Here is a 16,063-nt window from a genome sequence, read left to right as displayed (position 1 = left end):
TAAATTGAAGTGACTTTGAGTTTCTACTTCATGTCTATCAGATTGGCAAAGTTGACTAAAAAGTAGAAAATGAGAACTATCAGAAGTTCTGGGGAAAACAGATATATAAGTGCATTTTATTCCCTTGTTCACACAGTTGTGAATTGGTCGAGGCATTCTAGAAAAGCAATTTGGAACTGTGCCCCAAAAGTTACTAAACTATTCATACCCTTTGACCTGATAATATTACTGCTAAGCCTACGCCCCAAAGACCCCAAAGAAAGAGGGGGGAAAACCTTTATGTGCAAAAATTTTTAGCAATTCTTTTTACAGTGGCTAAGAACTAGAAACTAAGGAGGACCGTCAAGTAGGAAATGGCTGAACAAATTGTGGTTTATGAATGTAATGGAATACTATTGTGCATAAGAAATGATGAAGGGAACAGAAGAAGACTTATATGAACTGATGCAAAGTGAAGTGAGTAGAAGCAGGAGAACAGTTTACATAACAACAACATTGTAAAGACAATTTTAAAAGACTTAAGGGCTCTGATCAAAGCACAGATCAATTCCAGTTCTAGAGGACCCATTAATAAACTATGTGGTGGACTCAGGATATGCATAAAGAATATGGCAATCAGTTTAGCTTCACTATGCACATTTGGCATAAGGGGTTTGTTTTCATTTTTCAATGGAAAGAGATGTGGAAGGGAAGTAAAATGGATTTTTATTAATGGAAAAATGTAATTTTTTAAAAAGAATGGGTAATTTCTATCTACAATCAGAATTGCACCCCCTGGAGCATGCACAGTTTCTCTGCCTGATTCTGGTTGACCTTCATTGGTTCAGTACTAACAGACTCTGGTGCTTTGTAATAACAAACCAATCCCCTTATTGGTCCCTTAGCTCCATAATAGTATCAGGAAGGAGTTATGTCTGTTTCAAAAAGAAAACCAGATTCCAGTTTACTCTCTTCCCTCTACTTTCCCTTGCAGCAAACACCTCTCCCTTTGTAAACATCCAGTGAGGAAGTTAGGGATGGTGCCCTTTTCTAAATCCCCCAAGAAATAACAAACTTTAAGAATTTGCCAGCTAAAGCACTTGTGTAGATTTAGGCAGGCTAAACCTGGGCCTTGGGTCCTCACTGTCCTCCTGTATTGTGTCTTTACCTGATCGTAGGTGAGCAAACACCTAGAGTAAGATGGATGTGTCCACCCTTGTAGGCAACTGTGAATTTGAGAAGTCCCGTGTAACTAATATCGAGGGGAGCTTCTGTGATGGACTGAAAAGGATGACCACCAACATTAAAAAGGAGTTTAATTACCAGCCTGGCTTGCCATAAGAAATGGATGTGAAGGGAATTCTTTGGAGAGAGTAGAGCCAAAGTGCAATGCAAAATGCTAATTTAGAAGGCCCACTTTTTATGGGCAGAAGCAGTTGATACTCAGCCAATTAATCAGGAGGAGGAGTAACAACCTATCAGTCAAGCTCCCCTTCAGAAAGAGAATACTCAGAATTTTCAGGTCACCACACAACCCTATTCTTGCTCTTCTCTCAGACTTCCTTTCTACCTTCATTGTGTGTGCAGGGAAAAGGGGAGGGTGTACGTGGAGCACCTCTGCCCACATAAAGTTTCCTCCCCACATGGAGAAAGAGCAGAATCACATGGCAAGCTGCCTGTGCCTGTCCAGGAAGCATGAGAGGAGAGAGGTAGTTGATTTTCAGCAAGCTCTCCACCAGTCTCTGAAACCCAATCAATACAGTACCTGCTCATATTGCATGGAGAGCTGCCCTTTGGATGTCTCTAAACAAATAGTCATATCTTGTAACTTCATCAAATCGATTGGGGAACTTATCAAATTGGTCAGAACTTCCAAGATCAACCTCATACTTTTCACTTTCCCTACATTACAAGTATTTTGGTCTTATCCCCTCTACCAAAAAGTTGTTATGCTTGAGGGCAGGAACCATGGCTTATTTTTCTTTTCTGTTCCTGCAGATAGTAAGTTCTCAGTCCACAAAGTATGGAATGTTTCATTCATAGATTTTGCTATCTATTTTCTTGCTCAGAGAGGCCTTTTTGCTTATTGAATAGAAGTGGACGGGCCTATGAGGAACCAGTTTGTGGAGTATCAGCTGATGTTCCAGGCCTGTTTGAAATACAAGTGGCCACATAAAAGCTTGGGGTGAGCCTACTACTGGTCAAAAACTCAGTGCTTTGTATCATGTGATAATGAAAAGTCCTCTAATCGGATGCTGAAACTTGAAGAATTGATGATTCTGGGGTTGCTGAGCTAGAACTCAGTGGGCATACAAAAACAGTGAACTGGGCCTCTATCACTTTTTCCTTTTGGCAACAAGGAGGTAGAACTACTATAAGCTGCTTACCAGAGCAGAGAGCAGGGAAAAGGCACTTCCCTATCTCCTACCTGGCCATAGTGACTATGAACATATGGTTTTCTCTCTCTCTTTGTGTTTGTTCTTTTCTGATTTTTTTGCATGAGTATCTTGAGATGGAATTGTTCAGGACATTCCTCCTCCTCCTCTTCTTCTTCTTCTTCCATCTTCATCCTCCTTTTCCTCTTTCTCTACCTAGTATTTTATCTTCTTCCTTCTTCTTTTTCTTCCTTCTCCTCTGTCTTCTTCCTCTACTATTATTGTTATTGTTATCATCATCATTACTGCTAATGTTATTAACTGAAATTTATGTAGTATTTCAAAGTTTAGAGTCTATGTACATTGTCTCTTTTTGGGTCTCACATCATCTTGTGATAGGTACTATAGATGTTATCTTCATTTTATAACTTATAAGTATTTGGCTACATACTAGTTAGGTGAGTATGCCTGATAACTGAATTCCAGATAGATAAGTTATCTTTAGCATGATATAATTTTCATTAGGCAAACTTTTGGGCATCCGATTTAAATTTCACTGCTTTTAAAAATATCTGTGGCTACCTTCTGCACTATTTTCTTTACCTTCTCAGTTTCTTAAGACCAGATGCCCACTTTCAGGCAAAAGTCATAATTTGTTTTTGTTTCCAAATATTCCTCCCATTCTCTATTTTAAACCATTCTTCCATCTTGTAGTACAATAGAAAGAACCAGATTTGGAGTCTGATAACTTGGGTTCAAGTCCCAGCTTTCCCACTTATTACCTGTGTGACTGAGCAAAACCACCTCTCAACATTCAGTTTCCTTCCCTCTGAATTTATGATATTGGACCACATGACCTTGAAGATCACTTCTAGCTCCAGCTTCTAGGATACCTATACAACAGACTCTCAGTGACAACACTTTGGCTCTAGTCATTTCATGAATTCCAAATCTACATAAACATGCTATTCTCTGAAGTGTTATAGAGCTTTGAGTTACTACCATAATTTAGGACACATCTCTCATCTTTGTCCACAAGGACAGCATGAAAGGCTGATAAATGATTTGCTGAAACACAAGCATACAATGCTGAAATACAGTACAAGCATTTCTCCAAACATAAAAGAGAAATGGCTGTCTGGCATGACTTTTTCTTGATGAGCCCCCGCTAACTTTTAGTGACCACCATTTCCCTTTAGAAACTACCACAAACCATCCCTTTAACAATACGTTTCTAGAATTTTGCCACAATTTAAATTCAGACTCACTGATTTATAGTTTGAAGATTACTTTGTCCTATCTTTTTGAAAATTGGAAGAACATTTGCCAATCTTCAGTTCTATGGAACCTTTCCTATTGTCCATGATTCTTGCAACATCAGTGATAGCAGCTTAGCAATCATACCTACTAATTCGTTTGTTTGTTTTCTTTCTGCGATACAGTTTATCTAGGCCAAAGCTTCTTAAGCTCTGTGTCCTAACCCCACATGGGGTTGATGACAATGCTAGGGTCACAAAAAATTTGGCAATAGTAAACGGTTTCTGAATGCACAACAACCAAAAATTAATTCAAAATCAAACCTGTAATGAATCCAAGGTGTTTCTGGCAGTGCTTGCCTGTGTTGCAGCTTCACTGCAGCCTTGGTTCTGAACATACAACATGCACACTCTGCATTACGCATTCTGTCATGCCATGCAAAGCCAACAGATGTTGTCAGAAACACCTCCACTCAGAGTTGAGACTACTGTATGTTAAGAATTGCAGTGTTTTCACTGTACATGAAGTTTTCTGCTCTTACACTAACATGAGAATTTAATTACAGAAAATAAAAACTTTTAATATTTCCCTACCATCATTCCTCAGCATGTAAGTATCAAATTAGTATACCTTTGGATTATATTGTGTTAGAATGTTTGGTTTTTAAATTTGCTGTTATCTCCTTCTTTTACAGAAACATAGGAATTTAATTGTAACAAGACAAAAGCCCTTTAATACTATTTCTCCACCATCACCGCTGTATGTGTATATAAGTGTGAACATCAATTTTTTAATTAAGCCCAAACAAATGCAATTTCACAAACTAAAGCTAGTATTTACTTGAGAAACTGTTAGCAATATTTATTTCTATTTCAGGACAAAAATACTTTTTGGTTATGGATAAGTGTCTAAATTTGGACAGAAGAGGTAAAAATACTGATGATAATGTGGCAGAATCTTCACTACCAGGTTGTAGTACACCTAAATTGACGAGAAAAAGAAAACATGTCCAATCATTTCTGTAATCTGGATTTACTTCTAAGAATGATATGGTGTAGACAAACCTCTTTGCTTAATTTGTGATAAAGTTTTGGTTGCAGAGAGCACAAAGCCAGCCAAACTAAAACAACATCTTAATATCAAACATGCAGTATACTGCAATAAACCAAAGGAATATTTTGAACAACTTTTAAAATCTTTAAATCAACAGAAACAATGTTCTGAGAAATTTGTTACTGTCAACAAAAACTATTTACTTGTGTCTTACAAACCTTCTTATTTAACTGCAAAAACTAAAAAGCCTTACACAGCAAGAGAAGATCTTATGTTGCCTGCTGCTATTAAAATGTCAGAAACAGTTCATGGGAAAAAGTATGGGGATGAAGTTTGTAAAATTTCTTTACCAAATGTCACTGTTTCCAAAAGAATTTCTGAAATTAGTAATGACCAATTCCAGCAGCTTACACAAAGTTTATACTTCAGTTAGATGAAACAATTGATATTTCTAATATGGAACACTTGTTACTTTATGTAAGATTTGTTTATGAAGGAAGCATACAGGAGGAATTATTGTTTTGTTACTTTTCTGGAAGGGCACACAAGAGGGGAAGAAATATATCTTAAAATTATATATACATATATGTATATACACATATATATATACATATATATATATATGTATATATATATATACACACATATATATATACATATATATATGTATATATATATATATATGTGATATATATATATATATATATATATATATATATATATATATATATACACATACACTGCTGATCCCCAAATCATAATACACACGTGCTTCTGATCCCACAATCACTTACTGTGCTAGCAGGTGAATGAGCTTCAAAGCAGCCTCAGATATTATTTCTTAGTTTATATAGAAAAAATATAAAAGATGAGGCAGGAACTGTTAGTTTGATTTTCAGGATAAGAAGCTTGGAGTTTATTTTCTGTTTTTTAATGTTTTCATCGAGGCAATCAGTCATTCATTCACTGATTCATCTCTGTTTGTTTCTTTGCTTAGTCACTGAAGGTTTCTGGGAATTTGGCAATGAAGAGTTGCAGAACTCTTGCAAAATTAAGGAGGTAATGGTTAGTAAGAGAAAGAAGGTCATGAATCCAGCTATTCATTGGACAAGGATAGCAGTGAAAGGAAGATAAGAGTGTCCATGTTTAAAGAAAAGTGAAAGAAATCAGTTGAGGCGTCAAAGTCTCCCTATACTTGAGATGTAAAACTTTGAACTGTCCCTATTTGGGAAGTTGCATGCAATTCTTCTCCCCTACACCCCACCCCCAATAAAAACCATGGGATGAATGCTACCCTGTCTTAAGGTAAGGAAATAAGTTTTATTTACAAAAATTATACAGGCAACCAGAAGCTCTAAAATAAGTGATAGAATAGCCACAGTATCTTCTGGTGGCCAGAACCATGTCTTTTTGGGTTTCTTCTTAACTCTGGGGTGTGGGGGAGATAGGGAAGAGAAAGAAAGGAAGAGGGTGGCTGGATATGGGTAATCCATTCATTTGTACAAAAGCAGGAAGAGAAGTCTGTAAAACAAACCTCCAGCTGCAGAGCAAACAGCTGGAAAAAAAAGTTCAGTCCCAAACTCTGAAAAAGGGATCAAAGATCAGGAGATTTTTGAGCTCTTTCTGGACCTGGTACACAGACTGATCCAAATCTTGTGTGTCCAAGAGATAGTTTTGGGGAAACATTCTCCTGGGAAACATTTGAAGACTTCATCTTGGGGAATCCATTTGTCTTGTGCTATCTTCAGAGTGCCGACAAATGGAGAATATTGGCCAATTGCAAAGCTTAGCCCAGTTGGATCTGCTTTCATCGTTGGATTTTATGTTCTTAAAGAGACACTTCTTGGTACAAAAACCAGAGACTCTAAAGTTTTGCTTCAGGTGTACATCAGAACTGATCAAAGGATTCATATAAGCTGTTTCTATTTTCTTGATTGTGATGGAGACCAAACCTTGTATAGAATCCACAGGGTCATTCTCCAGATCTTGAAGTGCTGAAATCAGAAGAACGTGGTGGTTTAGGGAAGAGGAAACCTCAGACCTTTGTTCTTTTAATCACTGTCTTCCTGAACCCTACCAGCCCTTCTGCTACTGTTCTTATATCATTATTCCATAACATTGAAGCATAAAGCCTCCGAGAAAAGGTTGCAAGGAACAAGAACAAGATGAAAAGAACCTCATGAGGACTTAACAGTGGTCTTCAATCCCTATCAAAGTCCACATAACTGTCTTCTTCATCTGCATGTGAACACAAAGGGGAAATAGCTTTAATAGAATTTGTCATCTCTTCCCACAAAATCCTCTCTTACAAATTTCCCTGTTAAGTGTCCAGGTTGCCACACCCCTCCCAGTCATTCAAGACTCCCAACTTTGTTATCATCTTCAGCTCCTCATTCATCCCACATATCCAATCCATTGTCAGATCTTGTCATTTCTACTTTCATAAAATCTCTCATCTATGTCTACTCACACAGCCACCAAGTTCAGGCCTTCAGCAGCTCTCATCTGGACTAATGCAATAGCCTTTTAACTTCTTGCCTTAAATCTTTTTTTTTTTTTTTGGTGAGGCAGTCAGGGTTAAGTGACTTGCCCAGGGTCACACAGCTAGTAAGTGGGAAGTGTCTGAGGCCGGATTTGAACTCAGGTTCTCCTGACTCCAAGGCCAGAGCTCTATCCATTCCACCACCTAGCTGCCCCTCTTGCCCTAAATCTTAACCCACCTCCAATCTACCTTCCACCTAACTGCTTAAGTGATTTTTCCAATGCCTATATCTGAACATGTCACACTCTCCCAACTCAAACTCCAGTGGCTCCAAATATAAAGTCTCCTGTTTGCCATTAAAAGCTCTTCATAACCTGGCCCCTTCTTACCTTTCCACCTGGCCTTTCATACACTCTACATTCCAACTACACCAGCCTATTTGATGTTCCACACAAACGACGTGAAACTCTCATCTTTGTGATATTACACTGGTTATCCCCCATGTCTGCCCCACCTGGATTACTGCATTGTCATGGAGGAGGGGCTTGCATAGCTCAATGAAACTATGAGCTATGCCATGTAGGCTTACCCAAGAAGGAAAGGTCATAGTGGAAAGTTCTGACAAAAGGTGATCCACTAGAGAAGGAAATGACAAACCACTCCAGTATCTTTGCCAAGAAAACCACATGTAAAATACTAAAATGATGAAAGAGATAACATCAGAAGATGAACCCTTTAGGTCAGAAGGTGTCAAAATGCTACTGGGGAAGAGTGAAGGACAACTGTGAGTTGATCCAGTACTAATGAAGCAGTTGAGCCAAAGCCCAAAGGAAGCTCAGCTGTGGTTGTGTCTGGTGATAAAAGGAAAGTCCAATGCTGTAAAGATCGCTATTGTATAGGAACCTAGAATATAAAATCTGTGAACCAAGGTAAGCTGGATGTGGTCAAACAGGAGATGGAAATAAATATCAACATCTTGGGTGTCAGTGAACTTCAATGGACCGGAATGTGTGAATCCTTTAGAAGAAGGGCAGTAGCCTTCGTATTCAATGAAAGAGTGAGAAAAGTAGTACTGGGGTATAATCTAAAACATAACTAAATGATATCTGTTGAAACCCAAGGCAAGCCATTCAGTATCACAGTAATACAAGTCTATGCTCCAACCACTGATGCTAAAGAGGCCAAAGTGGATCTATGAAAATCTATAACATCTTCTAGAAATAACATCAAAAAAAGATGTCATGTTGATCATAGGAGATTGGAATGCTGAAGTAAGAAATCAAAAGATAATTAGAATAACAGGCAAGTTTGGCTTTGGAGTACAAAATAAAGCAGGGCAGAAACTAATAGAGTTTTGTCAAGATAAATTGCTGGTTATAGCAAATTCTTTTTTTTTTTTCAACAGCCCAAAAGGCAGCCCTACACATGGACATCACCAGATGGTCAATATAGAAATCAGATGGATCATATACTTTGCTGCCAAAGGTGAAGAAGCTCTAACCGGTCAGTTAAAACAAGACTGATTGTGGAGCTGATTGTGCCTCAGATCATGAGCTTCATATTGCAAAATTCAGACTTCAGTTAAAGAAAGTAGGGAAAACCATCAGACCATATAGGTATAAACTAAATAGCATCTCTTATGAATATGAAATAGAGGCGATGAATAGTTTTAAGGGATTCAGTCTGCTAGATAGAGTATCTGAAGAGCTATGGACAGAGGTTCACAATATCATACAGGAAGCAATAAGAAAAATATTCCAAAGAAAAAGAAGAGCAAAAAAGCAAAAAGGTTGTCTAATAAGGCTTTACTATTTAGCTAGTTCACTGGGAAAAGTAGGAGAGGAAAAGGAAAAGGAGAAAGGGAAAGATATGCTCAACTAAGTGCAGAATTCCAGAGAATAGCAAGGAGAGATATGAAAGTTTTCTTAAATAAGCAATGCAAAGAATAGAAAAAAACTATAGAATGGGAAAGACCAAAGGTCTCTTCAAGAAAATTAGAGACATCAAGGGAGCATTTCATGAATAAATAGATATGATAAAAGACAAAAATAGTAGAGACTTAACTAAAGCAGAAGAGATTAAGAAGAGGTGGCAAGCATACACAAAAGAACCATACAAGAAAGACCTTACTATCACCTAATAACCATGATGGTGTGGTTACTGATCTAGAGCCATATCTCTTGGAAAATGAAATAAAATGGTCCTTAGGATAACAAAAAAGCTAATGAAGGTGATGGAATTCCAGCTGAGCTATTGCTGCATTTAATATGCCAGCAAATTTGGAAAACTCAACAGCGATCACTGGATTGAAAAAGATCAGTTTACATCCCAATCCTAAAGAAAGGCAATGCCAAGGAATGCTCAAAATAGTGAACAATTGCACTCATTTCACATCTGGGCAAGGTAATGCTTAGGATTCTGCAAGCTAACCTTCAGTAATATATGAACCAAGAATTAGCAGAAGAGCAGGCTGGTTTTTGAAGAGGCAGAAGAAGTAGAGACCAAATTACCAACATTTGCTGGATTATGGAGAAAGCAAGGGAATGCCAGAAAAACATTGACTTCTGCTTCACTGACTACACGAAAGCCTCTGATTGTGTGGATAACAACAGTATGTGGCAAGTCCACAAAGAGATGAAAGTGCCAGATCATCTTATTTGTCTCCTGATGAAACTGTATGGGTCAAGAAACAACAGTTAGGGCTGAATATGTAACAACCAATTGCTTTAAGACTGGAAAAGAAGTTGGGGCAGCTGGGTGGCCCAGTGGATAGAGCACCGGCCCTGGATTCAGGAAGACCTGAGTTCAAATCCGGCCTCAGACACATAACACTTACTATCTGTGTGACCCTGGGGAAGTCACTTAACCATATTGCCTAGCCAAAAAAAAAAAAAGATTGTAAAAGGAGTATAAGGGGGCTATATATTTGTTTAACGTATGCAGAGTACATGATGCAAAATGCCAGGCTGGAGGAATCAAAATCCAGAATTAAAGTTGCCAGGAGAAATATCAAAAATCTCAGATGTGCAGTTAATACCACCCTGATGGCAAAAAGTGAAGAGGAATTAAGAAACCTCTTGATAACAGTGAAAGAGGAGAGTATAAAAGCTAGGTTGAAGCTTAACATCAAAAAAAAAAAACAAAAACAAAAACACACAAAAAAAGAGACCTTTGAAACTGGTCCCATCATTTCCTAGCAAACAGAGAGAGAAGAAATGGAAGCAGTGTCAGATTTTGTATTCTTGGGCTCAAATATCACCAGAGATGGTGACTGTAGCCATAAAATTGAAAGACACTTGCTCCTTGGAAGGAAAGCTATGGCATATCTGGACAGCATAGGAAAAAGTAGAAAAGTTGTCTTGTTGACAAAGGTCCATACAGTCAATGTATGGACGTGAGAAAAAAGAAAGCCGAGCACTACAGAACTGATGCTTTCAAATTATAGTGCTGTAGAAGATTTTTGAGAGTCCCTTGGACAGCAAGGAGAGTGGGAGGTCAAATACTGAAACTGAAGCTTAAATGCTTTGGCCACATAATGAGAAAATGGGACTCACTGAAAAGATCCTGATTTTGAGAAAAGATTGAAGGCAAAAAGAAAAGAGGATGGCAGAGGAGGAGATGGATAGATAGTGTCATGGAAACAACAAGCATAAACTTGGACAGACTTTGAAAGATAGTGGAGAATAGAAGGGCGTGGTGAACTATAGCCAAATGGGTCACAAAAAGTTGAACACAACTCAACAATAACAACAACAACATCTCCCATATCTGGAATGCTTTCCAATCTCACTTCTGCCCCTTAGTTCCCCTAGCTTCCTTCAGGTCTCCTCTAAGATCTACCTTTTGCAGAAGGCCTTTTCTCACCGTGCCCACCCTCCCCCTTCAACACCCCCCACGGCAGCTGCTAATTTCTTTTCCCTCTGCAATTACATTTCATCTACTCTCTCTACATCTTGTATGTACCTTGTTATTTCTAGGTTATCTTGAGAGCAAGAACTACTTTTGCCTTTCTTTGTATAGCCAACACTTAGTACGGTTCCTAGTACATATTAAGTGCTTAACAAATGCTTATTGATTGACTGACTATCTCTGTTGAGAAGTACTAGATTAGAAATGCAGAATTTCCTAACTCCAAAGTTGGTTAGATATTGCTAGAGAGGGCAGAATCTCCTTCCCTGAGAAGGATCATAGGATTTGGGGGCTGGAAAAGACCTTAGAGAATATCGAATTCAACCCCTTCATTTTATAGATGAAGAAACCATGGCCCAGAAAGGCTAAGTCAGCAGCAACCACAATCCTCTAACTCTAAAGTCTCCTTAAAGTCCAATAGGGGAAGCAAGATGAATTCCAAAGACCTTATCACCTGAGAATCCAGAAGGCTTTCCACTGCTTGGGTCATCCCCTCCTCCTAGATACCTTAGTTATTAGGACACTGCTCTCTCCTGTCTCTTTTACCTGTCTCATAACTCCTTCTCTATCTGCTTTACCGTTTCATCTTTTTTTCTCTCACCTCCTAAAGTTTGAATGGCTCCAGGACATTCTGCTCTTTCTATACTTTCTTGCTTGGCGATTTCATCTGCTTTTATAAATTCAATTAATACAACTATATGATAGTGTCATGGAAACAACAAGCATAAACTTGGACAGACTTTGAAAGATAGTGGAGAATAGAAGGGCATGGTGAACTATAGCCAAATGGGTCACAAAAAGTTGAACACAACTCAACAATAACAACAACAACATCTCCCATATCCTTCCTTCCATATCCAACAGGAGAGACAACTTGCAAATAAATATAAACAAAGCAAGCTATATATGAGATAAATAGGACATAATTAAGAGAGAGAGAAAAAGCATTGGAATTAAGAGGGCTTAGGGAGAGCTTCCTATAGAAGATGGGATTTTAGTTGGGATATAAGGAAGCCAAGGAGGTCAGCAGTCAGAGCAGAGGAGGATGGGGGACAGCCAGAAAAAATGCCTAGAGCCAAGAGTGGAGTATTTTGTTCGTGGAACAGCCAGAAGGCCAGTGTCAATGGATGGAAGAGTACTTGTTGTGGAGTAAGGTATAAGCAGCCTAGAAAGGTAGGAGCAGGATAGGTTACTAAAGGCTGTGAACACCAAGCATCCATGAACTCCATCACCCAGGCAGAACGCATGGAGGATGCCAGGGGAATTTCTCTGCTCTAGGAGCTAGAACTGTCATCTCTCTATAGGAACACAGTGTGGGGCTAGAGGGCTTAAGCAGTGATGTCAAACTCAAATAGACACAGGGAGCCACTAAGTTGTACATAAAGATCCCTGTAGGCTGCATATTGACTTAGTTTCAAAGTGTTTTCTATGTTTATTTTGTTAAATATTTATATTATATTATATTATAATAAAGTATTTAAATACATTCTTGTTTTGTCAAATATTTCCCAGTTACATTTTAATCTTGGAACTTGGGAGTGTTGTGGACCCAATACAGCCCTGGTTGGTGTATTTCACCTCTCAGCTTTACAACATCTTTTGTGCACACTGCTTCTCTCCTCTAGCACACCTACCACCCTGGTACAGGCCCTGATCATGTCATGCCTGGACTTTTGTGAAACCTGCTGGTTGGTCTCTCTGTCTAAAGTCTCTCTCCATTCTAGTTTGTTCTCTTCTCAGTTGTCAAAATGATCTTTTTTTTTTTGGCTAGGCAATGGGGTTAAGTGATTTGCCCAGGGTCACACAGCTAGTAAATTCCAAGTGCCTGAGGCCAGACTTGAACTCAGGTACTCCTGACTCTAAGGCCAGTGCTCTATCCACTGTGCCACCTAGCTGCCCCTGAAATGATCTTCCTAAAGCACACATCTGCCATGCCTCCTCCCTATTCAGTGGACTCCAGTGACTCCCTCCCACCTTTTGGATCGAATATACAGATCATTTGTTTGGCTTTTAAAGGCCTTCACAACCTGGCCCTCTCCTACTTTTACAGTCTTCCTATGCTCCCTCCCTTTGTTCTGTGATCCAGTAACACTGGCCTCTCTGTTGTTCCTGGCACATGACCCTTCACCTCCTGACTCTGGGCATTTCCACTGGATGCCCCCCATGCCTTGAACTCTCTCTCCACTCATCTCTGCCTCCTAACTTCGCTGGCTTCCTTCAAGTCTCACCTAAAGTCTGCCTTCTGTAAGAAGCCTTAATCTTAGGGCCTTCTTAATCTGAGTTCCTTCCCTTTGAGATTAACTCCAATTTATCCTATATTTATCTTGTTTGTACATGGTATCCTTTGTATATCTTGTTGGCATGACATGTCCTTCATTAGAATTGGAGCTCCATGTGAACAGATGCTGTTTTTTGCCTTTCTTTGTATTCCGCATGGTTAGTAAAGTGCCTGGCACATAGTAGGCACTTAATAAGTATGTGTTGACTGACAGGCTCTCTGGATTAAGATGCAATGGGAAAAAGCCCTAACCTGGGAGTCCTAAGACTTGGATTCCAGTTACACCTCTTCTGCTTACTAGCTGCTAGACCTGTTTGGACATCCCTTCTTTCATCTATAAAATGACAGGACGAGACTAGGACTGGACTAGAGAATTCCTATAATCCCTTTCCAGCTCCAGGATGATTTGATTTTCATATAGAGAGACCTAAGAGCAAAATTCAAGTTTCTTGAGATAATAAGACTTGTTATAATAACTTGCATCGAATTCCCATCAATTAGTCAAGAGTATTTATGGAGCAGCCATGCTTGCCAAGACTTTTTTAATACTGCTGTGGGAAGACATTTAAAGCATTTCCTTAGGTCATTTTTCCCTCTCTCTTTCTATCCTGAAAGAAAGCATGATGTAGTGAAAAGAATGCTGAACAGGAGACCAAAGACATAGCTTCACCTTCTGGCAATGATCCGACCTGTCATGTCACCCATATAAAGAGTCAGTTTCCTCATCTATACAATCAGGGTAATACAGCTTGTGCTTTGTTTCTCACAGGTGGGATAGTGAGGAAAAGGCTTGATAAATCGTGGAGTGATATAGAAATGAGAGTTGTTACTCTGACAAGTGGCAGACAATCTGTTTAACCCAGCCCTCAGGCTAATAATTCTAGATCACTTTGGTATGTCTCACCATTCAGCAACAGTTGCACATCATCTTCATATATTTCATAAATGTTTAGCTGCATGACAGTTTGCCCTAAAAATAAAGCAAAAGCAAACCAAAACTGAACCTGTGCTTGTCCCATCCATCTGCCCCTCCCCCCTTCCCTTATATCCCTATGAAAAATTCAAAACAGACAGCAAGGAAAGTGCCTAAGAGATGCTGAGAAGCCAAAATGTCAGTGGTCTAACTAAAAGACCTTTCCTTCCCCAAAACTCACTAAAGAAAAAGTATGACCTAAGACATTGAGATGCACCAGGACTCCATAGAAGGTCAGAGTGGGAAAGGCCCTTAAAGACCATCCAGCTTAATGTTTCTTGAAAGGTGAAGATGACCTCCAAGATGCCTTTTAGCTTTGTGTCTATAATCCTACAGTCCTTATTTTGCAGATGAGAAAACTGAAGGCAAAATTTTCCTGGAAATAGAATCATTTTTGTAAATTGGGACAAACCCAGGAAAAGATGAGGTCAAGCAAACCATTACACTGTTCTGTATTATTCATCTTGCAAAAGGAAACAGGATAAAGGAAAGGAGGATAGAAGAGAAAAGTTCTGGAAAGTGTAGTCCAATACAGTAAGGTGACTTTACCTATGAGTGTTATTGCTGCAGCCCTAATGAAGGGCCGTCGACTCTGCAGGAAGTCAAAGCTCTGGAAGAGTAACTTTCCCACCAAATGTTTTTTCTTTGTGCCGACCTGTGGAAGCAGCAAGAGATGTTGCTGGCCCTGATCCATGGGGGAAGCTGCCTTTCAGAACTTCTCTGTGAACACAGTCCTCTTTCCTTTTGTCCAAGCAAGATGAGAACCAACCCACATGTTTTTCCATCCCACACCAATACTCATTCCTTTAAGCCCATGCTTGCTCATACCTTGATATAGGGGCTACTTTGACAGGAAGTACATTAGAAGCTCTTGGCTCTGTTATACTTCTCTAAGTATTAAGTTTGCATCCTTATGTTTTGATTAGTAGTACTCCAACCCATTTACCTGTAATCATGACTCTGAGATCTAAATGCTCCCCTAAACCTTGCCTGACCCCATGACTTCTAGACTTTGTTTTCCCAGACTGCTAATACTTGCCTGTTCTTCCAAACATTATTTAATACCTGAATTCTTCCTCTCTTGTATGCTTTTGACTTCTGGTAAGTATAAGTCCCTAATCTCCAGTTTCTGACTTCTAGTTAGTGCTTGATTCTTTGGATACTGTTCCCTGGTGACCTCCGCCATGCTGCTATGAACTTAATATAACACTGTCTGGCCTCTACAATCAGGGTCTACAAACTGGGAAAGCTTACAGCTGATACTGAGGGACCAGATGCATTATAGGCCATGAACTTCTATGAACCCAAAGTGTATGGATAATGGAGGATGGGGGGTTAAGACATGGAAGAATGGAAAAACAGGACTTTGAAGAGTAGAAGACTAAACAAAATGGTGCTTTTTTTTTATTCCCTATATACCATCTCTTTCCTACCTCTTCTACGCTAATGTGTCTAAGAGTCCCCTCAGCCAGTACAATAGCTATGACTTCGAAGAAGCTTTTTTGCTCACCAGGCATTTGCATGTTTCTTCCAGTATCTTCACATGGTCAGTTATGACTATATTTTGGAATGTTTCCTTCAGTGATGTCCATCCAATCCCAACAGCCCATTCAATCAAGGTCTTTACACAGACCTGTGAGATAGAAAAAGAAGAATCCCAAGTTTCCAAAGGAAACTCCACCCCATAGTCCTTCATAGCTAAGGGAGTAGGCTTAGATGGAGGGTCAAAAAACTTGGAAAAAGGGGGATGATGGAGC

At 39.2% G+C, this 16,063-nt stretch overlaps 1 protein-coding gene across 1 annotated transcript in view; it reads right to left on the bottom strand.

Moving 5' to 3' along the window:
• Positions 1-5,551: 5,551 nt before the first annotated feature.
• Positions 5,552-16,063, bottom strand: part of LOC110218753 (maestro heat-like repeat-containing protein family member 1) — a 73,180-nt gene continuing 62,668 nt past the window's right edge. The window contains 4 exon segments of the mRNA XM_078150101.1: positions 5,552-6,658; positions 14,238-14,303; positions 14,856-14,961; positions 15,817-15,939. Of these exon segments, the coding sequence (XP_078006227.1) occupies positions 6,234-6,658; positions 14,238-14,303; positions 14,856-14,961; positions 15,817-15,939 (720 nt within the window). The 3' untranslated portion in view covers positions 5,552-6,233.

The sequence above is a fragment of the Phascolarctos cinereus genome, unplaced genomic scaffold (genome assembly GCF_003287225.1).
Source record: "Phascolarctos cinereus isolate Bilbo 61053 unplaced genomic scaffold, phaCin_HiC Scaffold_1;HRSCAF=81, whole genome shotgun sequence".
Classification (NCBI taxonomy): Eukaryota; Metazoa; Chordata; class Mammalia; order Diprotodontia; family Phascolarctidae; genus Phascolarctos; species Phascolarctos cinereus.
The sequence above is the reverse complement of the archived record's forward strand: the minus strand, read 5'-3'. Positions and strand labels throughout refer to the sequence as shown.